General features: G+C 36.9%; 1 protein-coding gene across 9 annotated transcripts in view; it reads right to left on the reverse strand.

Moving 5' to 3' along the window:
• DMD (dystrophin) overlaps window positions 1-27,467 on the reverse strand; it is a 2,668,835-nt gene that overhangs the window by 1,269,205 nt on the left and 1,372,163 nt on the right. For all 9 annotated transcript variants that reach the window (XM_060407875.1, XM_060407877.1, XM_060407874.1 and 6 more), the window contains one exon: window positions 15,150-15,344. In XM_060407875.1, the coding sequence (XP_060263858.1) occupies window positions 15,150-15,344 (195 nt within the window). The remainder of the gene's footprint in view (window positions 1-15,149; window positions 15,345-27,467) is intronic.

A 27,467-nucleotide genomic window follows, 5' to 3' on the forward strand; every position in this document is an offset into this window, starting at 1 on the left:
TATATATCCAAGAGATATTCAATATATTTCTTGATGTCCACATGGAAGTCTAATAAACATCTTAAACTTAACACATCAAAACCAAACTTATATTCAACTTTGTACCCTTCCTTGTTTGTCTTGCAATTTTCCACATGTTATAATTAATGGCAGGTCCACTGTCTCAGCACTTCATGCCAAAATTCTTAGTGTTATCCTTGAATCTTCTATCAACCCACATGCAATTGGCCACCAAATCCTATGAACTCTATACCTTGAGAATGTATTCAGAATTAGAAGCTCTCAGCACTCTGAACCAAACCATTATGTCCAGCTTGGATATTTCAGAATACAGGTATAATAGGGTTGTTGTGGTGACAAGTTATCATAGCAAAAAATTTAGAATGTGTCCTGCCACATAATAAATAAGTGGTAGCTACTGCTGCTGCTGCTGCTAAGTCACTTCAGTCGTGTCCGACTCTGTGCGACCCCATAGACAGCAGCCCACCAGGCTCCCCTGTCCCTGGGATTCTCCAGGCAAGAACACTGGAGTGGGTTGCCATTTCCTTCTCCAGTGCATGAAAATGAAAACTGAAAGTGAAGTCACTCAGTCGTGTCCGACTCCTAGCGACCCCATGGACTGTAGCCCACCAGGCTCCTCTGCCCATAGGATTCTTCAGGCAAGAGTACTGGAGTGGGGTGCTGTGGTGCTGCTGCTGCTGCTGCTAAGTCGCTTCAGTTGTGTCCGACTCTGTGCGACCCCATAGATGGCAGCCCAACAGGCTCCCCCGTCCCTGGGATTCTCCAGGCAAGAACACTGGAGTGGGTTGCCATTTCCTTCTCCAACGCATGAAAGTGAAGTCTCTCAGTCGTGTCCGACTCCTAGTGACCCCATGGACTGTAGCCCACTAGGTCCTCCGCCCATGGGATTCTCCAGGCAAGAGTACTGGAGCGGGGTGCCATTGTCCAAATGTCACTTGTATTCAAAGCATGACTATTTCAAAGGCTTTCTCCTTAATAAAATTATTTCCGGTTTCTGCTGTCTACATTGATTTTTTGCTGTTGTTTAGCCGATAAGTTGTGTCTGACTCTTTTGTGACCCCACAGACTGTAGCCTGCCAGGCTCCTCTGTCCATGGGATTTCCTATGCAAGAATATTGGAGTGGGTTGTCATTTTGTTCTCCAGGGGATATTCCTGACCTAGGGATCAAATCCACGTCTCCTGCATTGGCAGGCAAGAGTTCTTTACCACTAAGCCATCTGGGAAGTCCACATTGCTTTCTACCTTTCACAACTTGAGTAACACTCATGCCTTATACTGGAGAAGGCAATGGCAACTCACTCCAGTACTTTTGCCTGGAGAATCCCATGGACGGAGGAGCCTGGTGGGCTGTAATCCATGGGGTCGCTAAGAGTTGGGCAGAACTAAGTGACTTCACTTTCACTTTTCACTTTCATGCATTGGAGAAGGAAATGGCAACCCACTCCAGTGTTCTTGCCTGGAGAATCCCAGGGACGGGGGAGCCTGGTGGGCTGCCGTCTATGGGGTTGCACAGAGTTGGACACAACAGAAGCGACTTAGCAGCAGCAGCAGCAGCAGCAGCATGCCTTATACTAGGTATTTTGGCTGTATTATGTCTTTCCTACTTTTATTACTTTCTAACTTGTTTCTATAAGTCTGACCTGTGTATTCAATTAACATTACAAAGTACCAGAGCACAGGGACCATATTTTCCATTTCTCTTTAAAGAGTTAAAGACAGTATTCAGGCCTCACTATATATGCGTTCATTTGAAGTGAAAAGCTTAGTTGAAGCTCTGAATCTTAACCTGTTTATGAAAATCAATTTGAATGGAGCCATTGATCCTTTAAGGTTTATTACATTGTTCTCGAACCATTGTGGACACACTTTCAGGCCTGAACAGATATGAGTACTTTGGATTTCTCTCTGTTTATTCTGTTTTACTTTTATTGGTTATTTAGCTGTTAAGAATAAACAGTGGAGTAACAATCTCTATGTATTCCTGGCCAAGTTTCTCCATGGTTACCTTACAGTACCTGAGACATCTAACAATAGACAGAGTCCTTTTAGAATTATGCCTAGTTTCCCAGATGCCACAGAGCACCAACAAGAACAACAGCACCAAATGCAAAACCTGTACTCCACTGCTCCAACTGTTCCTCAAAGATGACAATTCTAGTCTATTAGTACCAACTAAACAGAAAGTGATTTTGTAAGTCCTTTTGTGATAGGTACATTTTGCAGTAAGTTGCACACACTGTCAAAATCTTTTCAGAGAAAAATATCTTGAAAGAAAAATTGGCTCTTGCTCATGGTAAAAGAGAGTTGCATAGAAGCAAATGCTTTTCTCATCATTAAAAATTAGACATATGGCATTCTATGTTTCTAAAATTTTTAGCACCAGGACATGCTTTTAAGTCTTGTATAACTGAGCAAAGCAAGGGCAGAGAGCTTTTACAGAGAAACACTCTATGGCAATACAGTAAGCCAGGGAAACGTGAAAACTGATCACCGCTGAGGGATGGGATTGGGAAATATGGACAAGATGCTTTTCTTTCCTTTTTTCACTTGATACTCCTTTATCCTATTGAAATATGCAATCATGAACATCTTATTATTTTGATATAGAACAAAAAATCCAGTATGTGTGATCAAGCAAGTTCATACAATTATTCAAGATGGAATGTAATTAAATTTGTACAAATTAGCACAAATGCCAGTACACTATTTGAGAAAAATAGGAAACAGATTTGGCAATACTTTGCACATTTTATAAATGGTTAATGGTTTTGATATTGGGAGAACATGCTTTCTATCATAGTATTTTATATTGGGATAGAAAAGCAAAACCACTGTTCCATATAATTGTTCTGAATCTAAACGTACAAATTTAATAAAACCAACAAACAACAAAACAACACATGTTATGTGAGAGGGATCTTAACTCTTAACATCCTTTCATTATAAACCCTAGACATTTCCCTAAAGGTGAGAACATCCTTTAACGTTTTGCCTCAGGTTTGGAAAATTCAATTTGGGAATTGGTAATAATTGGTATCCATTAATTAATTATGTGTGATTTACAACACAAAGTCCTTGATTTTTTCCTTGACTGTTTAACTATATGCACTAGAGTTCAGAAATAAGCAGACGTGGGTAAAAGTCACTGTAGTAGATTGAACTATATGCAATTGCCAAGGTTTGAATACTTTTACCCACATAATGCCAATTTATAAGGTTTAGTTTAATGTTATCAAAGTATCAACATGCTCATGATTACTATTTTAAGCAAGAAAATGGATACAGATCAGCTTTTTTAAATGGCAAAAGAAAAAAAGTTAAAAATTCAGAATTGCAAGGAAGAAAGAAAAACACTATTCATTAAACTATCCTCCATTTAGAGCTTCAGTGCTTTTGAATAGTTTAAGTAATAATTCTGAACTCAGAACAAAGGATTCTCAATTACTGAAATAGGATTAGGAAAAAAATGAATTTAGCGTATTTCATTGAAAATAAAACTCCATATATAACAACAACAAAAAACAATCTAAAAAATAGCATCCTATTCTTGGTAAAAGCCATGTAGCATGGAAACTTGGAACAACTTAGAGTCTGCATCTTCAATATTAAATATTAAAATAAATATTTATTTGGACCTAAAATTAATAGGAGAATGAAAAGTTTTACCTGTGAATAAGTAACACGTAGCTTTGGAAATACAGTAAATATGATTGAAAGTAAATAAGATTCTTAACCAAAGTTTCTGTCAAAGCAAATATTTTTAGCTATGTGCATTCTCTTCGTGCAAACTGTTTTTTTTTTTTTTTTTAACCGTTAGGCTACTTGCCAAATCTGGGAATAACTTTATGCATATTTTATGTTACCATTAACATTTTATTTAAAGCTTGTTTTTTTTTTTTTTTACTTATAAATAATTTTATGTCTCATCACATCATTAAAGGCAATTTTTAAGGAGTATTTACTTGGAAATTTAATTTACAATAATTTTTCAGATTTTAGTTATATGATGAAGTAATGAGTTTTATAAAACTTAAAATTTATATAATTATTTACAAGAATCAGGGTCTTTTCCAGTGAGTCGGCTCTTTGCATCAGGTGGCCAAAATACTGGCACTTCAGCTTCAGTATCAGTACTTCCAATGAATATTCAGGGTTGATTTCCTTTAGTATTGACTAGTTTGATCTTATAATGTAAAGGAGGTTAATTTTGTTCCTTTTTTTGAAAAAATTCTTGTCACTAGGAGGTTGATTAATACTCTGTCCTCTTCAGTCACAGACTTTATATCTGGATTTAACAGACTATCATCCATTCATTGAACAGATAGATATCCATCAAGTGCCTATTAAGTGTTAGGTACTGTCCCGCCTGATGGCTCGGTGGTAAGGAATCTGCCTGCCAATGCAGGAGATGCAGGTTCGATCTCTGGGTTGGGAAGACCCCCTGGAGATGGAAATGGCAATCCACTCCAGTATTCTTGCCTGAGAAATCCCATGGACACAGGAGCCTGGAAGGCTACAGTTCAGGGGATTGTAAAGAATCGGACGTGACAGTGACTAAACAATGACTGTACTAGGAGTTGCAGATACAGTGGTGAACAAGAAAAACAAGATTTTTTTTTCCTAGTGGTTATGATTATGATGGATATCGGTTACCATAGGGAACAGGTCAAAAGGAGCAGATGGCTCATTTGCACAGCATGCCAAATGGTAAAAATTGTATCTTTTGCAGCTGTTGATTCAGCATCACTGTCTTAATAAACATAACACTGCAGTTAAACGTATATACATACACAAATGCAAGTATATGTGTTTTTAGAGTTATAAAACCATGGATGATTGTTTTCACATTTTAAGAAGGCAGAAATAATAGCTTTAGGCAGTTTTAGATAACAAAAATGCCTTGAGACCCTTTGTAACTTGCCTAACAGAAGAGCACACAACTTTCATTTCTAAGGAAAAAGGATTAGAGAAACCCATTAGTAGCTATTGTGACAGCAGTCATTGGGGAGTATATCTATCTTAAAATTGAGAAAGAAAAATTGGAGCACCAAAGACTCAAACTCCAGTTCATTTTCACTCTCTGGAATTTGTCTTTATCCGACAGATGAAGGCAACATCCTATATAAATCTAATCCTTATCCATTTCATGTCCCATCTAGCTACCAGGCACTACATTAATGACATACCAAATTGGGAAGGGTATTCAATCAAAAGGGATTAAAGTGCTTATTAATTAAATTTTTCTGAGCTTTAAAAGAAAATTTTTCAAAGTTTTATTTACAGGCTCTACAGTAAGTTGCCCTTTCAATTATTTTCCCTGCATTGTTTATGCTCCACATGTGAAAAACTGTTCCTAAATACAAGGACAGATTTTGGTTGAAACATTTTCCACAGGAAGATAGTGTCCTTCCATAAGTAATAAATCAGTAATCATATATCATGGATCAAAAAAAAAGACATAATAGTTGGTCAAAGAACAGCTTCAATAGTTGAAGAATAAAAGAAAAGCCTCCATACAACTTAATTGCAACTTCAAAACTTCTACCAACCTCATGAATTATAAGCTCTAATGTAGAAGCTTCTGACTTCCAGAATTTATCAAATGGGGATTATCAAAATAGTCTTTCTAGGAGAATGGGAAGAGGCAGAGTGAGTCTTTAATGTACATTTTAGCAGCTGCTGCTGCTGCTAAGTCGCTTCAGCTTCAGTCGTGTTCGACTCTATGCAACCACATAGACGGCAGCCCACCAGGCTCCCCCGTCCCTGGGATTCTCCAGGCAAGAACACTGGAGTGGGTTGCCATTTCCTTCTCAGAGATGGTGGTAAATTGCTGCATGGGAGTAAAAGTAGGACAGCTGCTGGGCCTGATAAAATAATGGCTGGGAGAAAAGAATGAATAATTTCCTATGAAAGAGAAACATGTAAAAAATACAAAGGGAAACTACCAAAGTATACATTAACATGAACTCTAATGCAGTAAATATCTATAGTATCTTCACTATAAGAAAAGTGAAAACTGAGGTACTGTATTAATGATTTAAGTATGAATCCAATTATAGCAAAGAGATTAATATTTGTAAAGTAGTTGACAAATATCAATAGCAAATCAATCAAGCGAAAAATAAACAGCAAATTAAATCAATCCCAAATCATAAAAGCAGCTGAAAAAAGGAAATATATAGCTGAATAAAGGTGCTAGTTGAAAAATTTGAACATTCTTTAACACCATACACAATAATAAACTTAAAATGGATTAAAGACCTAGATGTTAAGACTGGATACTATAAAACTCTTAGAGGAAAACATAGGTGGAACACTCTGACATACATCACGACAATATCTTTTTGGATCCACCTCCTAGCATAATAAAAATGAAAACAAAAATAAACAAATGGGACCTAATTAAACTTAAAATCTTTTGCACAGCAAAAGAAAACATAAGCAAAATGAAACGGCTATTGACAGAATAGGGGAAAATGTGTGCAAAGTGACCAATGAGGAATTAACCTCCAAAATATATAAACAGCTCATGTAGCTCAATAAAAACAACAAAAACAAATTTTAACAAAAGGCAGAAAATCTAAACAGACATTTCTCTAAACCGCATGAAAAGATGTTCAGCATCACTAAATACTAGAGAAATGCAAATCAAAACTACAATGAGGAATCATCTCACACTGGTCAGAACAGCCATCATCAAAAAGTCTGTGAACAATAAATGCTGGAGAGGATATGGAGAAAAGGGAACCCTCCACACTGATGGTGGGGATGTAAATTGGTATAGCCACTATGGAGAACAGTATGGAAGTTCCTTAAAACACTAAAAATAAAGCTATCATAAGATCCAACAATCCTACTCCTGGGCATATAACAAGAGAAAACCATAATCCAAAAAGATACATGCACCCCAATATTTACTGCAGCACTATTTACAACAGCAAGACATAGAAGCAATCTAAATGACCATCAAGAGAGGAATGGATAAAGAAGATGTGGTATATACTGATAGATATAATGGAATATTACTCAGCCATAAAAAGAATGACATAATGCCATCTGCAGCAACATGTATGGACCTAGAGATTATAATAAGTGAAATAAATTGGACAGAGAAAGACAAATATCATATTGAGAGAGTCACTTCCTAGGCAGCTTGATAAAAAGTCCAGGGTCACTGAGGAGGAGAAAAGGGTCTGGGGCTCTCAAGGAGGAGATAAGGGTCGAAAATTCTCAAGGAGGAGGAAAGAACAAACATTTTTCCCTACATTCCTTAGTAAGGATTATATAACAATAATGTATCCTGCTTGAGGACATGTTTCTCCTTCCTGAAAACATTCTGACTAATCCTGTTATCTTAAAGTGCATATTTTGGGAGTGGTTCTAGTAAGATCTTTACAACCTTGAGACATTATTTTGATTTACTGTAATAACTAATTAAAAAAGTATATAATTCCCTTGCTAAGACTAGTGAGGGGGCCACTCTCCATCCCCCTTCTGATGTCTACGTCAGAAGCTTTCTCTGTTCCTTTTGATACTTTAATAAAACTTTGCTCCACAAAAGCTCTTGAGTGATCAAGCCTGGTCCCTGGCCCCAAAGCTAAATCTTCTTCTTTGGAGATCACGAATCTGACATCATTCACTGTAAGCTATCAATATGATATCACTTAAATGTGGAATTTAAAAAATATGACACAAATGAACTCATTTACAAAATAGAAACAGACTCAACAGACTTTGAAAATAAACCTATGGTTATCAAAGAGGAAAGGTGGCTGCTGCTGCTGCTAAGTTGCTTCAGTGGTGTCCGACTCTGTGCGACCCCATAGACGGCAGCCCACCAGGCTCCCCTGTCCCTGGGATTCTCCAGGCAACAACACTGGAGTGGGTTGCCATTTCCTTCTCCGGTGCATGAAAGTGAAAAGTGTAAGTGAAGTCGCTCAGTTGTGTCCAACTCTTAGCGACCTCATGGACTGCAACCCACCAGGCTCCTCCGTCCATGGGATTTTCCAGGCAAGAGTACTGGAGTGGGGTGCCATTGCCTTCTCCGAGGAAAGGTGGGGGGAGGAATAAATCAGGAGTTTTGGATTAACATATACATACTACTATATATAAAATAGATAATCAATAAGGACCTACTTTAAAGCACAGGGAAGTCTATTCAAAATTTTGTAATAACATATACGAGAAAAGAATCTAAATACAGGTGAATCACAGAACATTGTAAATAAACTCTACTCCAACATAAAATAAAAATTAAATTAACACTGAAAAAGAAAATCTTGATTTTTCTGAGAAATCACGAAATGATTACGTTATTCCAAATGTTATGGACCAAAAGATCAGCTCTTATAATATGGTAATACATTAATAGAAGTCATATTTTTCCATACACCAAACTATTTCATTAGATAATTTAAGTAGAATTCAAAAAAGCATTTGCAATCAAATTTCACTTTGACATTTTATATGCTCCATGATTATTTAATTTAAAATAATTGCAATAATATTTTGCTGGAGTAGTAGTAGAAGTGGTGAAAAATCTAACCCTGTATCTAGCGTGGCCCTATATTACAATATACACAAAAACATTATTTTATTTTCCTTCAGATATTTTGTTCTGATTTGTATATGCCATGCCTCCATTGATTATCTAATTCTTCTAATACCAAAATAGAAAACCGGTCAGTTTGCTCATGGCATTAGCTTTGTCTTCATTCAAGTGACTGCCATTATTAAATTTGTGGTTAAGTGTGATGAAACAGATTTCAAAGGAGAAGGATTTTGACCAGAGTAATAAGATCTCTGTTACCAGCACTGATGCGCCTACTTCACAGCAAGACTGGTGTAGAGAAGGCCACATTTTCGATGAGAAGGAATCTGACATTCCTAAGGGATCTCTCACTGAGTTCACAGGGACTCCTAAATTCTCCTGAGTCCGAACTCTGCTAAGAATGGGCTTTTATACAACCATGCTCAAGTTTTTGGTGAACACAGAAATAAACCTCTAAATTCCCTTTGAAAACATTCTCAAATCTGAAAAATCTCTCCTTACCAACCAAGCCCAAGCCACTGGCATCCATTTTCCAACTGTCCTCCTTGTTTTTACCCTTGGTCTCCTACAGTTCTACTCTCAACAGGGCAGCCATCGTGATCTTTTTAAGGCATAAATCAGATTGTGTCACACCCGTCTTCTCCAAAACCTACAATGGTGGCTATCTTACTCAGCAAGAACAGTAGTCTTCACAATGGTCCATCAGACCCTCCACAACCTGGATTCCCCACGACCTCTTTGACCTCATGGCCCGCTACCCTCCCCTGGATCATTTCGCTTCAGGCACTCTGGCTTCCCTGCTGTTCACTGATCAAGCTAGGCACACACCCAACACGTGGGCCTTTACACTGACCTACCTACCATGCCTGGACAGCAAGTCTGGCTGCAAGGCTGACTCTCTTCCTACTCCAAATCTTTGCTCAAAAGCCCTTTCTGCCCTATTTAAAATCACAATCCCATCTCTTGCCATTCTACCATCTCCTTCCCCTTCAATAGTTTTATACTCCCTTATTAAACTTCATTTTTTATAGCTTGTATCATCTTTAACATACAGCATTTGCTTATTTATTATCTGCTTGTTTGGCTATGTTCTGTCTCTGCCATAACAAAAGCTGTAGTCGGGAGGAGTCCATCAGTTTCATTGACTGCTTTTTAAGCACTTAGAGCAATGCCTGTTATATGAGAAGAGCTTAACAAACACGTTTGAATGAATGAATCCCTCACTCCTTACCTTACTGGCTCGTCCCAATAACTCCTTTAAGGTCTCGAGGGTCCTGCCTAAAAGCTGAACCAGCCAAAGAAGACTGAATGACTTTGCTGCAGTTTTGGATTTTTTCAGCTTATGTCAAGCTCTCCCCAGTGCTGCTGAGGTTGAATAAGGGCTGCCTTTACTTCTTGATCTTATCTAAACTTGACATTGGGCCCAACTGTCCTGTCAATATCTGTGAGCTTCCTCCATGTGTCTACACTTCTTGTCACTCCTTTGTATACCAAAGACATGAAACATTGTATTCACCTCAACCAGAGCATCTGTGCTATCATTAGTTTAGATGAAACAACTGAAATGATGCATGTCTGACTTCTTTCTTTTCCTCCATTTCTTTTCCTTTTTCCACCTTCCTTTTCTCTTCTCTCCTCTTTCTTCCCTCCTTCCTCCCTTTCTCCCTCTTTCCTTCCCTCTCTCTCTTCCTTCCTCCCTTTTTCTCTTACTGAAGTATGGTTGATGTACAATACTATAATAGTTTAAGATGTATAATAGAGTGATTCTATATTTTTACAGATTATATTCTATTTAAAATTACTATAAAATATTTGCTGTACTCTATAATATATCCTTGTAGCTATTTATTTTATTTTATTTTATTATTTTTATTTTTATTTTTTTATTTTTTTTCATTTTTTAAATTTTAATATCTTTAATTCTTACATGCGTTCCCAAATATGAACCCCCCTCCCACCTCCCTCCCCATAACATCTCTCTGGGTCATCCCCATGCACCAGCGCCAAGCATGCTGCATCCTGCGTCAGACATAGACTGGCGATTCAATTCTTACATGATAGTATACTTGTTAGAATGTCATTCTCCCAAATCATCCCACCCTCTCCCTCTCCCTCTGAGTCCAAAAGTCCGTTATACACTTCCGTGTCTCTTTCCCTGTCTTGCATACAGGGTCGTCATTGCCATCTTCCTAAATTCCATATATATGTGTTAGTATACTGTATTGGTGTTTTTCTTTCTGGCTTATTTGCACCCTTTAATCCCCTACTGCTACCTTGTCCTGCCCCCTTTTCCTCTCCCCACTAGTCACCACTAGTTTTTTCTCTATATCTCCAACTGTGCTTCTGTTTTGTTACATTCATTTTTTTTTATTTTTTAGATTTCACATATAAGCAACAACATACAATATTTGTCTTTTCCTGCGTGACTTATTTCTCTAAGCATAAGGCCAATAGGCGCATGAATGACAGATGCTTCTTTTTATAGCATCTTTTAAAACTGGCACAGATTCAATAAGAATTTGAATCCAGGACATTTTTTCTATGAACTGTCCATGCCAGATCTCAGTATTCTACCATGTTTTACCCAGATTCATCCTTGCTATACTCCATGTAATACCCTAGAAACCACTTCATGCAAGGTGGTTGCTTGGGTTTAAATCCTTGCTTGGCCGATACTAGTTGTGTCAACTTTGCCAAGTTACTTTATTTCATATTGCTTAAGCATCTTCATCTATAAGATGTGGATAAAAACTTTAGATACTTCATAGATTCATGGGGAGTATTAGTTAATACATGTTAGTTATCAAGTACCTAAGCACTGAATACAAATGACCCTCATTACTGAAGAGGAGAAATTGTAGCTGTCATCCTTATTCTAACTCACACTCTTATTTTTGTCCTAATAATACACCTTTATTCATGCCAGGTCCCAAATGAGTAACTATGGCCTAATTAAGCATATAATTGATAATAATAGCGCTAACATAAGAATATTGTTTTTGTACATGTTTCTCATTCATCACTAGGTATACCTTAGCTGGGCTTCCCAGGTAGCACTAGTGGTAAAGAAGCTGCTTGCCAATGAAGGAGATGTGGGTTTGATCCCTGGGTTAGGAAGATACCCTGGAGGAGAGCATGGCAACCCACTCCAGTATTCTTGCCTGGAGAAACCCATGGACAGAAGAGACTGGTGGGCTACAGTCCATGGGGTTGAAAAGAGTCGTACATGACTGAAGTGACTTAGCACTACACATGCCTTAGCCAATGTGCATGCGAGCTCAGTTGCTTAGTTGTGTCTGATTCTTTGTGACCCCATTGCCAGGGTCCTCTATTCATAGAATTTTCCAGGCAAGAATACTGGAATGGGTTGACATTCCCTTTCCAGGGGAACTTCCTGACCCAGGAATCAAACCCATGTCTCCTGCTTGGCAGGTGGATTCTTCCCAGGTGAGCCACCAGGGAAGCCGTTTAGCTAGTGTAGCAATATTAAATGAAGATTTCCTTATGTAAATAGGTGTTTGTTTATCTGGTTAGTTCTTGTCAAAATGATTAGGTAGCCTTCTAATTCAATACACTTGTGGAAATCATATGTGCTGTATTATTTATACTTAGTTCAGAAAGTACTCATTTTAACGTATTGTACATTATTTGTGTTGTATTGCACTTAAAAAATACGTATGTTAAATCACAGCACTACCTACTACAGTTCTGTAATTTGATTCATGCAAATCTGTCAAGAATAAAATCAACCACAATTTAATTTCAAACCTTCTCAACCAGCAGCTGTACAATTTATGCACTGCTTTTCTATTTTTACTACTAGATAATGACAATGATGAATGCCTTTAAGAGGAAATACATATTCATTGAAAAGACTGAGATCAAAACTATCCCCCTTCAAAAAGCCCATAAAGGTGAGAAGACCATTTGCTTGCTGCAGGAGACATAGTGAGAGTGAGATGGAATTATACCTCAAACTCCATCTAATGAGGATTCAACAATCTAGTTAGATTAAATCTACAATAATCCAGTTTTAGAAATCACAGTAATCAATACCATCACAATCGGTATCAGCAATAATACTATTACATATATCTGCAAGAAAAAATAATTAGCTATGAATGCAGCCGGGGGCCCATCCTTCTGAGTGTGCCAGGTTAAGAGGTATGAGGACAAAGACATTCAATTGTGAACAGTTGTGAACTTAATAAGTTTAGGGTCACTGCTCTCCTGACCTGTCTGTCCATGAACATAGAAAGGAATGGATATTAGTTCATTAGCAGTGATTTACATGTTGAAGGACAATGATGAACTTACAAACTCTGCTGTCATGAGAAATCAGTTCATGTGAATTATGACAGGAAGGCTGGCAAATCTCTTTCATCAATTGATTTGAGTTTCTTTCCTTCACTGTACCCATGAGTGATTTGACTTCTCCTTCAAAGAGAACAAGTAACAGCACCATACCAAATGGATGGAGGAGCTCCAGAGATTCATGCATCTCTTATTTTATTTTAAAGTATAATTTTTTAGCTTATTTGATATATGCATGAAACTAAACTCAAGTCACTCAAGATATTGCTACTCTGATTTCGAAAACAAACAAATGGCTTCACCTATTTGTATAGTTAAGCAAATATGTGATATGGAATGAGATACCAAAAAATCATTTAGAGTAGAAAATCCTTTACCTGATAGGTGCTGTTGAGAGCAAACTTACTGTCTGTTTGTCATCTTATGCTATCTGTACTGGAAAATACTAAGTTCTGGTTACACTAGAATGTTTCATTTTGAGTGTGAAATGTATGATCACAGAAATTATCTTTTTTTTACACATAGTAGAGACACAAACTATTATGTGTATTTTCTTGATGCTACATTCATCTTCAGACACTTTCCTCTAAAATTTAAAGTTCATTTCTTTATCCTGATTTTAGTTTGGAATTCAGAAACTTATAGTTGGTGCTATGAAAAAAAAGCTAGATTTGGCTGGAGGCTTTTGCCTGGTGATTTTAAATAAAGTATTTTACTGCTTTATATTCGATTACATTCCAAAAGTTGTGGTATGATACTGACACTAATCTGAAATGGAATCTATAAATTATAAGTGGAAAATAGAAAACTAAAACTATATATGTGAAGTCACTCAGTCGTGTCCGACTCTTTGCGACCCCGTGGACTGTATAGCCCACAAAGCTTCTCCATCCATGGGACTCTCCAGGCAAGAATATGGAGTGGATTGCCATTTCCTTCTCCAGGGGATCTTCCCGACCCAGGGATCAAACCCGGGTTTCCCACATTGGAGGCAGACGCTTTAACCTCTGAGCCACCAGGGAAGCCCAATACAACAGGTATAATTTAAAGTGAGAATGGCATTCTAACATGTATACTATCATGTAAGAATTGAATCGCCAGTCTATGTCTGACACAGGATACAGCATGCTTGGGGCTGGTGCACGGGGATGACCCACAGAGATGTTATGGGGAGGGAGGTGGGAGGGGGGTTCATGTTTGGGAACGCATGTAAGAATTAAAGATTTTAAAATTAAAAAAATTTAAAAAAAAACTAAAAAAAAATTAATAAATAAAGTGAAAGCGAAGTCGCTCAGTCGTGTCCAACTCTTTGTGACCCCATGGACTGTAGCCTTTCAGGCTCCTCTGTCCATAGGATTTTCCAGGCAACAGTACTGGAGTGGATTGCCATTTCCTTCTCTAGGGGATCTTCCCAAACCAGAGATTGAACCCGGGTCTCTGGCATTGTAGACAGACGCTTTACCATCTGAGCCACCAGGGAAGTCCCTAAAGTGAAGAAAGTGAAAGTCGCTCAGTCATGTCCCACTCTTTGCAACCCAATGGACTATAGAGTCCATGGAATTCTCTAGGCCTTCGAATACTGGAGTGGGTAGCCTTTCCCTTTTCCAGGGAATCTTCCCAACTCAGAGATCGAGCCCAAGTCTCCCACATTGCAGGCAGATTCTTTACCAGCTGAATCACAACAGAAGCCCAAGAATACTGGAGTGGGTAGCCTATCCCTTCTCCAGCGGATCTTCCCTACCAAGGAATCGAACCAGGGTCTCCTACATTGCAGGCAGATTCTTTGCCAACTGAGCTATCAGGGAACCCCTATAATTTAAAACCTCATCTAATTTCCCCTTTCACGGAAAAAAGAAAGACAAGCAATGTATCAGTTGGAAATTAACTGTTTCTCTAGCAAGGTTTGTGTTTTAGTGAGTCCTTTCTGCCCTAAACAATAGTTTTGGATTGGGGAAAAACAACGTTCAGGTTTTCCTGTATGCTGCAACAGAAAATCACGAAGCAACTTTTTGGCCAACTCAATATAAGGCATTATTATTTTGTGAGTTTCTTCGTTTTGGGAAGAAATAACACATTTATTTTAATTTACACTTCTCTTTCTTCACCAGATTTCTAAAGCTAACTCTCTCGCAAAGTGTTTTAAGATTTCCATATGGTAACTCAATATGCCTTCAGTATACATATTTAAGTCAAATATTCTGGTCCAGTAATGATCAATGTAATGATCTTATAAAAATCTGAATGGAAGTGCTTTGGTTTTACCTTCAGAGATTCCTCTTGTTTGAAGAGATCTTGAAAATCTTTAGCACAGAGGTCGGGAGCATTGAGAAGTTGTTCCACTTCTGAAAGGGCTTGTAGGACGTGAGTAATCTCAGTCAGGTAAGTAGAAGGCACATAAGAAATTTCCAAAGGCATATCTTCAGTCATCACCGTCACTGATTCTTCACGGACAGTGTGCTGGTATAGATATACAAAAGAACAATTCTTTTAGCTTCCTAATATTGAAAAGACCTTTACTGAATTCATACATAAATTCCAGTTTATAGCTGACAGAGGGCTGAAAAGTGGATAAAAACAATGCAATATGGTAAGTCTAGTAACAAGGTTATCTGTTATCATACCCTCTCTTTCAAGAAGCATTAGAGCATTTTATAATAAGAGATATGCACACATCAGCATCATGGATAAGAGAATGAAAGACCAACAGTCATAAGGTCACAAGAGGGATAGTTTTACCCCAAGAAACAAATAATCTTTAAGACTTTTTTTTTTAATGTAATTCTAATTTGACTGGAAAACTAAGTATGGGGTGGGATGCAGTGGGGATTTGGGGGCAGGTTCTACATCTGTGGTATTCATACCCAAGGGGCTTTTTCTAAACTTTTTTCCCCTAATCTTGATTGAGGTACAAGAGGGACAAGGTGGTTTTGGTTGGTAGCTGGCTTTCTATTAAGCAACTTTCTCCTCTAAATTCCCAGCATCAGCCCTTCTCTTTGATGCTAGTTTCTTGCTAAGTTAAACTGCAAAGTAGGGCCCTAGATAAGTAGGATTGAGAATGAAATTCACATTTTAATAAGAATTCCCCAAAACCCAAAGATCCAAGAGAAAACCTGCCTCTCTTCCTGCAACTGTGCTTCACTGCCTGCCATTCACATGCTAGGAGAGGGACATTTGGGCCTCAGAGACTGTTTGGACTTGGTCAGAAATGCCTCTTTCCCTATTCTTTATAAGAGCAAGAAATAAACACTGTATGGCACACAAATGCAAAAAGATAAATGACCTTTGCTCTCTGTATTCACTATAAGCAGAACAAATTTTGTAATTAAAAGTAGTTTCCCAATAACTTTGTTTTGAGTTCATGGACTGCCATCTGCCGGGCGATGTGGTCAGCTGAAGGGTTCCAGTGGCAGGGTCTCTGGGAGAGTTCTGACGATAAGCAGGCTAACACAGTCGCTTGTTACTGAACAGCCTTTATGAGGAGACCATCCTCATTTTTGCAGTAATGTAATTGAATGGAGTTTAGGATCCCAGACTGAGCATGCACAAGGATGAGTAAAAATATAAGCTGGTCTATTTATGTTTTCTTTTTGATCACTCAGGTCCAGGATTTTTGTACACATTTCTTAGATAATACAAAAACAAAATAATCCTGATTTAGATGGCTCATCTACTTATGACACTGCAAATTCATAGAATTACACAAATTAGCTGACATTACAAAATTGTATCTTTTACAAAGTTTGGTTTCCTGCGTGTACCTTGGCCAAATAAATGACGCTTATTCTTTCTTGATCAACAGAATGATAATCGAAATGCACTTATAATTTTAGGTTTAAAATAACAGGATTTTGGGCTAGAGTTGGAAGATTTCATTCCTCCTACTGTCTTCATACATAGTATCTAGTCACCACAGATAAGAGAAGTTAAGTGATGAATATCAGCTGAAGAGCGAGAGCTAAGGGATGATCTTGTGAGCTTTTATGAGAAATAGAATATTTGGAAAATTGTCAACTCATTTTCAAGAAAATTCAGTTATACATTTTGAGTGTTATCATTTATTATAAATTCTAATAGATATAATAATTTTCAATACAGAGAGACATATCATAATTTTCATATACAACGAATGGAGACTCATTGTAAAAGTAAACTAAGAGACTTGGGTATTTGGAGATTTAGTTTACTATCTATCCCTTAAAATACATTGTTCCTTTTGACACAGTCATGCAGATCTATAATAAATAAACTATATATACTGAATACCTTTCAGTTTGGTTTTAATAAAAATTTCAGACAGTTATTAAAAAATCAGTGTAATTGGAAGCATCGTGTTCATTTTCTCTTTATGCAAAACCGTGCACTCATATTCAGATTTTGCCTTTTCATTTGAATTTCATTAACTCTACCTAGAATAATTATATCCTTCCGAATTCTGATGTGTACAAATCCTGTCTAACCTTTTGAAAATCAACTTGCTTTTGTTAATGTTCTTTACCATCTTATATCATTATAGATATTCATGCATCATTAGCAAGGAAGTGCTGTAGCCATACTAATTCACTTTATTCCCCTCTGTTCACATTCATTTCTAATGATATATACCCAAAAGAATACACTATGCTCATTTTCCTGGAATGAAAATCAAGAGATGTGGGAAGAAAGCCCTAAAGTACCTATTTTTATTAGCAAATGGAAGTTTAAAAAGGGTTATTATAGGACAAAGTTATGATTTTTAACACCTAAAGTTGAGGTGAAAACTGGTTTCAAATTTTGAGCTCTGTAAATAGGCACAGGTATCACTCATAAAGGTTTTAATAAACTTCTGTTTCTCTAAAATTCATCACTTTTTTGTACTACTTAAAATTTGATTCCTGAAGGGCCACATTCCATGCATGAAATACAGACAATCCTGTTTTGAAACAAATGATGCATCATATCTAAGTTTTTAAAACAAAATACTTTCCTCCATGATTTAAAAGACTTCTCTATACTCAATATAAAAGTTTCAAATGGGTTGTGGTTAGTGGCTCATTTATGACTTATGAGGTCAAAGAAACTAAAGAAGAAAAATGCACTATATGCCATATCATTATGATATATTCTTTAAAAATACCTCCATATCTAATATAAATGTGGTATATAGAAAAATATGTCAACAAATTCAAAGCTTAACAAAAGATAGACAAATACCTGGACAAAAAAATAATGCTGTGATGGAACACTAATTTTTTTTTTACTTCATTAGTGTTAATAAGAATGAAGATATGCCAAATCTTTAATACAAGATTATTTATCAATAATTTAAAGTGTGCTCTCATATGAAAACCTGTTAATTTATATTTTATTGTCTTTCTAAAAATAGCATCCTTAATTATTACAAATTATTTAAAAATAATAATACAATGGTATATAAATCCCCAAATGGTTTACAGGTTCTTACATAGGTTCTGATGGGCAATAAATAATATGGTAATGGGAAAAGACTTAAGTTATTTAAGGCAGGCAACTTTCTCTCCTAGTCTCAAAGGTCTTAAAAAAAGTTTCCTTCTAATAAGATGGGAAGTTGAGTTATTTGTATTTATTTCTCTTTGACCATGTATAGAAATTATAGCCCTAAAAAGGCAAATCAAATAATCAAATTTGGCAAAATTAATCCATCTAGAGAAAGAAGACTCAAATAATATGGCATACAAAAAAAAAAAAAAAGAAAGGAAAAGAATATGACACAGCTAAGATAGGTAAGGGTTTAGTCTTTTCAGTTCACAGTTTTGGATACACATAAATGGCATAGCAATACTATCATTCTGACCGGACTCAGCCTTGCGTGCTTTCAATCAAGTCACTGGGCAGAATGACCTTAAATAGTAAGCCTAATGAGATCACGTGAGTTGGTTATGATCCTCGATGAAGACAATAGCAACAAGAGAACATTTTCTCTTGGCGATTTCCATCTCTCTTCACTGCATTATCAAGAAATCTGCTTATGTGAAGCTATGTCACACAAAAAAGGGGAGGATCAATCTTTGAATGATCTAAGGCAGTTCATGAACAAATTTTATTAAGCTTATAATTTACCCCTTCTTCCCGGGTAGCTCAGACAGTAAAGAATCTTCCTGCAGTGCAGGAGACCAAGGTTGGATCCCTGGGTTGGGAAGATCCCATGAAGAAGGGAATGGCAACTGACTCCAGTATTCTTGCCTGGAAAATTCCATGGCCAGAGGAGCTTGTTGGGCTACAGTCAATGGGATCATAAAGAGTTGGGCATGACTGAGCGACTAACACTCTCATTTGGTTCAAAAACAATAAAACACACTACATACATAAAATAATTAGTATAAAGTATTACAGAAACTCATTCCTTATATCTATATTCATTTTCTAAAGTTAGAACAAACTTTTGGTGTAAGGCAAGCTGGCAGGGAAAGAGACAGTCAGTTGGAGCTGGATATAGTAGTCTTTAAGAACATCCTACTTCCAGGAGGCCAGGTATATGTAGTGTCCATTGTAAAGGGTCTGGTTGCACCTGTTCTTTGACCTGCCTTGTGTTGATTTTTCCCTTCCACATCATCAGATTTACTTAATTCCTTAGGGCCAAGCTAAATTACCATCTAATTATACGGATAAACTGAATGTCGATAATGCGTTAACGACTAATAGTTCTTTAAAGCGTTATCCTTCACAGGATAATATTTTCATTTTAATAAGGATTTCTAATGCATTAACATAAATTAGTAAATTGGAAGAAGACTGGTTCCAAATAGGAAAAGGAGTATGTCAAGGCTGTATACTGTCACCCTGCTTATTTCACTTATATGCAGAGTACATCATGAGAAACGCTGAGCTGGAAGAAGCACAAGCTGGAATCAAGACTGCCGAGAGAAATATCAATAACCTCAGATATGCAGATGACACCACCCTTATGGCAGACAGTGAAGAGGAATTAAAAAGCCTCTTGATGAAAGTGAAAGAGGAGAGTGAAAAAGTTGGCTTAAAGCTTAACATTCAGAAAATGAAGATCATGGCATCTGGTCCCATCACTTCATGGGGAATAGATGGGGAAACAGTGGAAACAGTGTCAGACTATTTTTGGGGGCTCCAAAATCACTGCAGATGGTGACTGCAGCCATGAAATTAAAAGATGCTTACTGCTTGGAAGAAAATATGACCAACCTAGACAGCATATTCAAAAGCAGAGACATTACTTTGCCGACTATGGTCCATCTAGTCAAGGGTGTGGTTTTTCCAGTGGTCATGTATGGATGTGAGAGTTGGACTGTGAAGAAAGCTGAGCACCAAAGAATTGATGCTTTTGAACTGTGGTGTTGGAGAAGACTCTTGAGAGTCCCTTGGACTGCAAGAAGATCCAACCAGTCCATTCTGAAGGAGATCATTCCTGGGTGTTCTTTGGAGGGAATGATGCTAAAGCTGAAACTCCAGTACTTTGGCCACCTCATGTGAAGAGTTGACTCATTGGAAAAGACTCTGATGCTGGGAGGGATTGGGGGTAGGAGGAGAAGGGGGCGACAGAGGATGAGATGGCTGGATGGCATCACCAACTTGATGGACATGAGTCTGAGTGAACTCCGGGAGATGGTGATGGACAGGGAGGCCTGGCGTGCTGCGATTCATGGGGTCACAAAGAGTTGGACACGACTGAGCAACTGAACTGAACTGAACTGAAGCCTGTGAGATAAATGACAGAAAAGGCTTTTCCCATCCAGGAAAGCACCAACACATCAGCACCAACATATATGGCTGATCTCACGAGAAATCACCAGTAAAATAACATGATAATTAAACAGATAAGGTTACATACCTTAGGTACCTTACAATATAAAATAAATTCAGCAGACACTCATGCATAATATCTAGCTGAGCCTATAGTAGGTATTCAAGAATATTTATTAAATAAGTGAAGAAACTATCAACTTAAAAAGATAATTTTTAAAACACATATTTGGCTACAACTGCTGAGATCTACAGTCAGAGAATAATTTCCATTTTTAAATTCCCAGAATTCAAACACGAATATTTTCTTCCTATCATAATGTAATCTTCATTTGTATAGATTTAAAAGGTATTTCTGATTTAACTATACAGCGTTTTTCCAATTCAATGCATACAAACTAAATGCTATTGCAGGTATGTGTCTTGGTTCAACTGTCTCTCAGATTTTAATGTAACTCATATGTGAACAAAATAAGCCATTATTTGAGGTACTGTTACACAAATAATTTTAGAAGATATTTATTTTTGCTTTATCATAGAGGTCCACATTGCTTATTAGCAAATGGAAGTGTGTGAGAAGGCTTGCAGTCAAGAAATTTTTTCCTTTCTAACTTTTTCCAAAGTCTCCACATAAAACTTATAATTTATATATCTAGCATAAATATTTTTAATAGCAAACTATCCTAATACCAGTTTACGGATACCCAGCACAGGAGTTTTTTCGTGTGTACTCATGTGATAATGAACACACATATACACATAATGAATTTAATGTGAAAATAAAAATAACACAAGAAAAAATAAGTTTGGAATTACTTTAACTTCTGTAAATATATGTCACTCCAATACACTATATCATTTAATTTCTATTGTCATGTGGATCTTCCAAGTTGAGTAGATTTTATGGTACAGACTTATATTATTATTAATTTCTATGCTGTAATTCTCAAGCATCTCAGAAAATCGGGCCAGCTTTTAAGTTTATATTATTTAATGTGACAACTTACTATATCTGAATATGCATGTGCCATAATTCTGTTTTTGAATGATTTTTATTAGAAATGTGATAGTGAAAAAAACCTATAACCCTGTTCAATATGGTAGTCCTTAGTCACATGTGACAATTCAAATTTAAATCTAACTTATTTAAAAGGAAATACAATTAAAATTTTACTTGCTGATGAAATTAAAAATATAACATGGTATTCATTTTTTATAATACAGAAAGTCAATCAAGCAAAAGCTAAAATCTTTACTTGTAAAAATGCTTAACACTAGCATTGTATCTGTCAGAAAATATTTCTTGTAGTTTATCTAAATTGATAGTTTTCCTCATGAAGGTGATGTAGACTGACTAGTAAATATAATTTAAGATGTCAAACACTAAAAATTCAATTTGTCATTCTACTACAGCAGATTGATTTTACTGAACTGCTAACATATATGGTTTTCATATATAATAGCCTCAATCTCTAAGTAGCCTCACCAACTCTGATGAAGTTCTTTATGAAAACAATTATAAAGTATAGAAATTATACATGCATGATTTACCTGCTGAGCTTATTAATTTATTCATTGTATGTGTATATATGTGTGTGTGTGTGTGTATACAAACAAAATGTAAACATTGAGGTAACAGGAAAATTACTTCATATACACGTTTTCTGTCTCCCTCACACCTAAGTAGATTTGACCTTCAAATAACCATGACGAACTACTAGAATCTAGAATATATGTATCCGGACACCAATAACAGAAAAAGAGGTGTAGGTGGAGAGAGAAAGATAATGAACAATTATTGAAAGCTATGTGATCTCTGGCACAGTCTGGGATGAAACTATGGATTTGGTGATTTCCAGATGTGTCTATGGGGTCATTTGTGGAAGATAATTTAAGATCTGTTTGGCTCAGGAAGGAGTAAGTGCCCGTTGGTTTGTTTCATACAGGCATTACAGGGCAGTAGCTGTACTACTTGCTGAGGGCAGCTTTCACCACTGCTTCTTGTTTTAGAGATCAAGATGCTTTCCCCCACATGATTATTCTGGGAGGTTCTGGCTGTTAACTCATTGTTCACCAGATTAAAACAAAAACAAAAACAAAAACTACTGCCATTATTTTTGCTGCTTCTCAATCAACACTATATAGTATGTCTCTCAAACCTGACTTACATTTATGCTAACAGCTTTCATACTCTTTTAAGCACGAGGAAAAGAACTCAGGCCATTTCAAGAGGTACAGGGATTCAAGAAGGGAAACAAAGCTGAGTCCATGCAGGACATATACTAGAAAAAATGGAAGAGAGATCTGATTTAAAAAAAAAAAAAAGGGAGAAGCATTAAAAAGATTACACTAAAATACAGAAAGCCTGATACCTGGTTTTAAAAAAGAAATCAATAGGTGTTTTTGGAAATACAATAGTAACTGCTAAAAAAATGGTTTCTAAGTGACCAACCACAGGAAGTATTTCACAGCATACAGAAGAATGGAAAGACACTATAATCATAAGTGTAAAGATAAGAGACTTGGAGCACAGAATAAGAACATCCCACATGGAAAGTATATAAATATCAGCATGAAAAAAGAGATGGAAGAGAAATAATAATTTAAATAATTTTTAAAAACTTCCATGAGCTAAAAATATTACTGATTTACAAAAGTTAAAAGTGTTGCTCATGTACTAAGAAGGGTAAAAGAATAATTAAAAAAAAAGATACATATTTAGAAACACTGGTAATATCCTAGTGAAAAGTTCGAATTCTGAGGGATAGGGTGGGGGATACTTTACAGAGTTAGAGACAAAGAGGACAATTTAAGTATATGTATAAATTTAAGTGTATTGTATACACACACACACATACATATATTGATATATATAAACGTGGACCAACATTGTATTTCTCAGTGGCAACAAAGGAAGTTAGAAGGCAGCAAAAGTTAGAGGACAGTGGAAACTAGGAGACAGTGGTGACAACATAGAGCGACTATTAAAGAAGAGGAGAGAGATTCAAGAATGCTATTATTATCCAATGAATCCATCACTTTGACAACAAAAGAAAGACAATTTTGAAAATTTAAGTATTAAAAGGATATATACATCTTTATAAATTTGTATGAGAAAATTTTTCAGGTATATTAACCAAATGAAAAATAAAGATTTAGAAACAGGAAGAAGTAAAGAAAGAGCACAAAGAGAAAATTCTGTGACGTGCTTGATTAAATTCAATGGAATGGTGGTAGTTTAATTTTAATTTGAGTGATAATATGCCTTCTTGAACTGGATGCTATGAGGACAAAAAAGTAGTTAAAGACTAAATTACAAAGTTTTTGTTTTTAAAGGATTTTATCTTGGCTTGACAAGAATGAGGAGTTGTTGAACAAATCATATCGGTGGGGAGAGTAATGTTCTCATCGAATTTTAGTGTAAAACTACAGAATTATAAGTTTAAATTTATTAACAATAGGAAAATATCAGAGACAATTATCAATGTGAAAATAAAATGATGAATCCAGACCAAAAAAAAGAGGGAATGGAAATTTTATCATCAATCCAAATGGTATGGACCTAACAGAAGCAGAAGATATTAAGAAGAGGTGGCAAGAATACACAGAAGAACTGTACAAAAAAGATCTTCACGACCAAGATAATCACGATGATGTGATCACTCATCTAGAGCCAGACATCCTGGAATGTGAAGTCAGTGGGCCTTAGGAAGCATCAGGAAGAACAAAGCTAGTGGAGGTGATAGAATTCCAGTTGAGCTATTTCAAATCCTGAAAGATGATGCTGTGAAAGGGCTACACTCAATATGCCAGCAAATTTGGAAAACTCAGCAGTGGCCACAGGACTGGAAAAGGTCAGTTTTCATTCTAATCCCAAAGAAAGGCAATGCCAAAGAATGCTCAAACTACCACACAATTGCACTCATCTCACAAGCTAGTAAAAGTGAAAGAAAGAAAGTGAAGTGGCTCAGTCGTGTCCGACTCTTTGCGACCCCATGGACTGTAGCCTACCAGGATCCTCTGTCCATGGGATTCTCCAGGCAATAGTACTGGAGGGGATTGCCATTCCCTTCTCCAGGGGATCTTCCCGACCTGGGGATTGAACCCAGGTCTCCCGCATTGTAGATAGGCGCTTTACCATCTGAGCCACCAGGGAAGTCCAAGTAATGCTCAAAATTCTCCAAGCCAGGCTTCAGCAATACGTGAACCGTGACCTTCCAGATGTTCAAGCTGGTTTTAGAAAAGGCAGAGGAACCAGATATCAAATTGCCAACATCCGCGGGATCATCGAAAAAGCAAGAGAGTTCCAGAAAAAAAATCTATTTCTGCTTTATTGACTATGCCAAAGCCTTTGACTGTGTGGATCACAACAAACTGTGGAAAATTCTTCAAGAGATGGGAATACCAGACCACCTCACCTGCCTCTTGAGAAACCTATATGCAGGTCAGGAAGCAACAGTTAGAACTGGACATGGAACAACAGACTGGTTCCAAATAGGAAAAGGAGTACATCAAGGCTGTATATTGTCACCCTGCTTATTTCACTTATATGCAGAGTACATCATGAGAAACGCTGGGCTGGAAGAAGCACAAGCTGGAATATAGATTGCAGGGAGAAATATCAATAACCTCAGATATGCAGATGACACCACCCTTATGGCAGAAAGTGAAAAGGAACTAAAAAGCCTCTTGATGAAAGTGAAAGTGGAGAGTGAAAAAGTTGGCTTAAAGCTTAACATTCAGAAAATGAAGATCATGGCATCTGGTCCCATCACTTCATGGGAAATAGATGCAGAAACAGTGGAAACAGTGTCAGAATTTATTTTGGGGGGGCTCCAAAATCACTGCAGATGGTGACTGCAGCCATGAAATTAAAAGATGCTTACTCCTTGGAAGAAAAGTTATGACCAACCTAGACAGCATATTGAAAAGCAGAGACATCACTTTGCCAACAAAGGTCTGTCTAGTCAAGACTGTAAGTTTTCCAGTGGTCATGTATGGATGTGAGAGTTGGACTGTGAAGAAAGCTGAGCACCAAAGAATTGATGCTTTTGAACTGTGGTGTTGGAGAAGACTCTTGAGAGTCCCTTGGACTGCAAGGAGATCCAACCAGTCCATTCTGAAGATCAGCCCTGGGATTTCTTTGGAGGGAATGATGCTGAGGCTGAAACTCCAGTACTTTGGCCACCTCATGCGAAGAGTTGACTCATTGGAAAAGACTCTGATGCTGGGAGGGATTGGGGGCAGGAGGAGAAGGGAGCGACAGAGTATGAGATGGCTGGATGGCATCACTGACTTGGACGTGAGTCTGAGTGAACTCCGGGCGTTGGTGATGGACAGGGAGGCCTGGCGTGCTGCAATTCATGGGGTCGCAAAGAGTCAGACACAGCTGAGTGACTGAACTGAACTGAACTGATGGGAATAAAAAAATGTTAGACATCCAGTCTACTTCCTCCTATTAGAACATCAAGACATCACAGGTAGAAAAAGCTTTCCATCTTCAGGGAAAGAGATTCCATGAATGTGTCTAATAATCCAAAACAGTGCTAGCCACTTTTGCTTCATTTCAAACTGTGGTGTTAGAGAAGACACCTGAGAGTTGCTTGGACTATGAGGTTGTCAAACCAGTCAGTCCTAAAGGAAATCAACCCTGAAAATTCATTGGAAGGACTGATGCTGAAGCTGAAGCTCCAATACCTTTGGCCTGGAAAAGAACCTGATGCTGGGAAAGATTGAAGGCAGGAGGAGAAGGAGACAACAAAGGATGAGATGGTTGGATGGCATCACTGACTTGATGGACATGAGTTTGAACAAGTTCCAGGAGACAGTGAAGGACAGGGAAGCCTGGTGTGCTGCAGTCCATGGGGGCGAAAAGAATCAGACATTACTGAGTGACTGAACAACAACAACGACCCTCATGCTGAACTGTGAGCCCACTTTCTTTTATTCTCTTCCACTTATGGAGTGGTCCTAAGAATCTTAACTTCAAAATTATCTGTAGTACATGGAGGCATGCAGTAGTGTTCAATAAGGGTAGTGAATTACAAAAGTACAAACAAAGGATAAGAGCAAATAACAACCATAAATTATGAAAGAAGGAATGTGTACAACTCTATGGCTATAAGAATTATTGTAACAATAATGAAGCTGGTTAAACTTTCCCATTAAAAGATGAATACTGTCAGTGGTTTAATATATACAACTCATCTACAAGCTGTTCATGAGAATCATTAAAAAATAAAGTCTCAATAGCATATAATGTAATGATACATGATGTTATATCATGGAAATAATTTACAAAAGTTAGAGTCAAAATGGTAATGTCAAATGAAATATAGTTCCAGGGCAAATGGGTCCAAGATTAGCACTGTAATAAGTCAGATCTTTCTTTTTACCAAAAACAAACAAATAAACCCAATCATTAATTGTTATGCCCAAATATTTGACTTCATTTTACATAGGGTAAAAATTACTATAAATAAAAGGAGAATGTGATGAAATCACAGCTATAAATGGTAGCTTCCGTACAGCTCGTTCAGAATTTTTGGATTAAAAAACCCAAAATCAAACAAATTAAAAAAATAAGAGATTTTTTAATCAAGAACCTATATTTAGTCCATATTTTGTAAAAAATGAAAAACTATATTCTTCTTTTATACCACAAGGACATTAAAAAAGGAAGGAAACTTTTAAAAGTTCCACAAAGGAAACTTTAAAAGGATAAAAAATAGAGATTTTACAGGACATCTCCTCTGATGACAATCCAGAAACATAGAGAAATGATAGAATAAATTTTGGTTTATCTCCTAAGGCTATGAAAAAGGATGTATCAGATACCCATGTATTGACTGG

The sequence above is a fragment of the Ovis aries genome, chromosome X, assembly GCF_016772045.2.
Source record: "Ovis aries strain OAR_USU_Benz2616 breed Rambouillet chromosome X, ARS-UI_Ramb_v3.0, whole genome shotgun sequence".
Classification (NCBI taxonomy): Eukaryota; Metazoa; Chordata; class Mammalia; order Artiodactyla; family Bovidae; genus Ovis; species Ovis aries.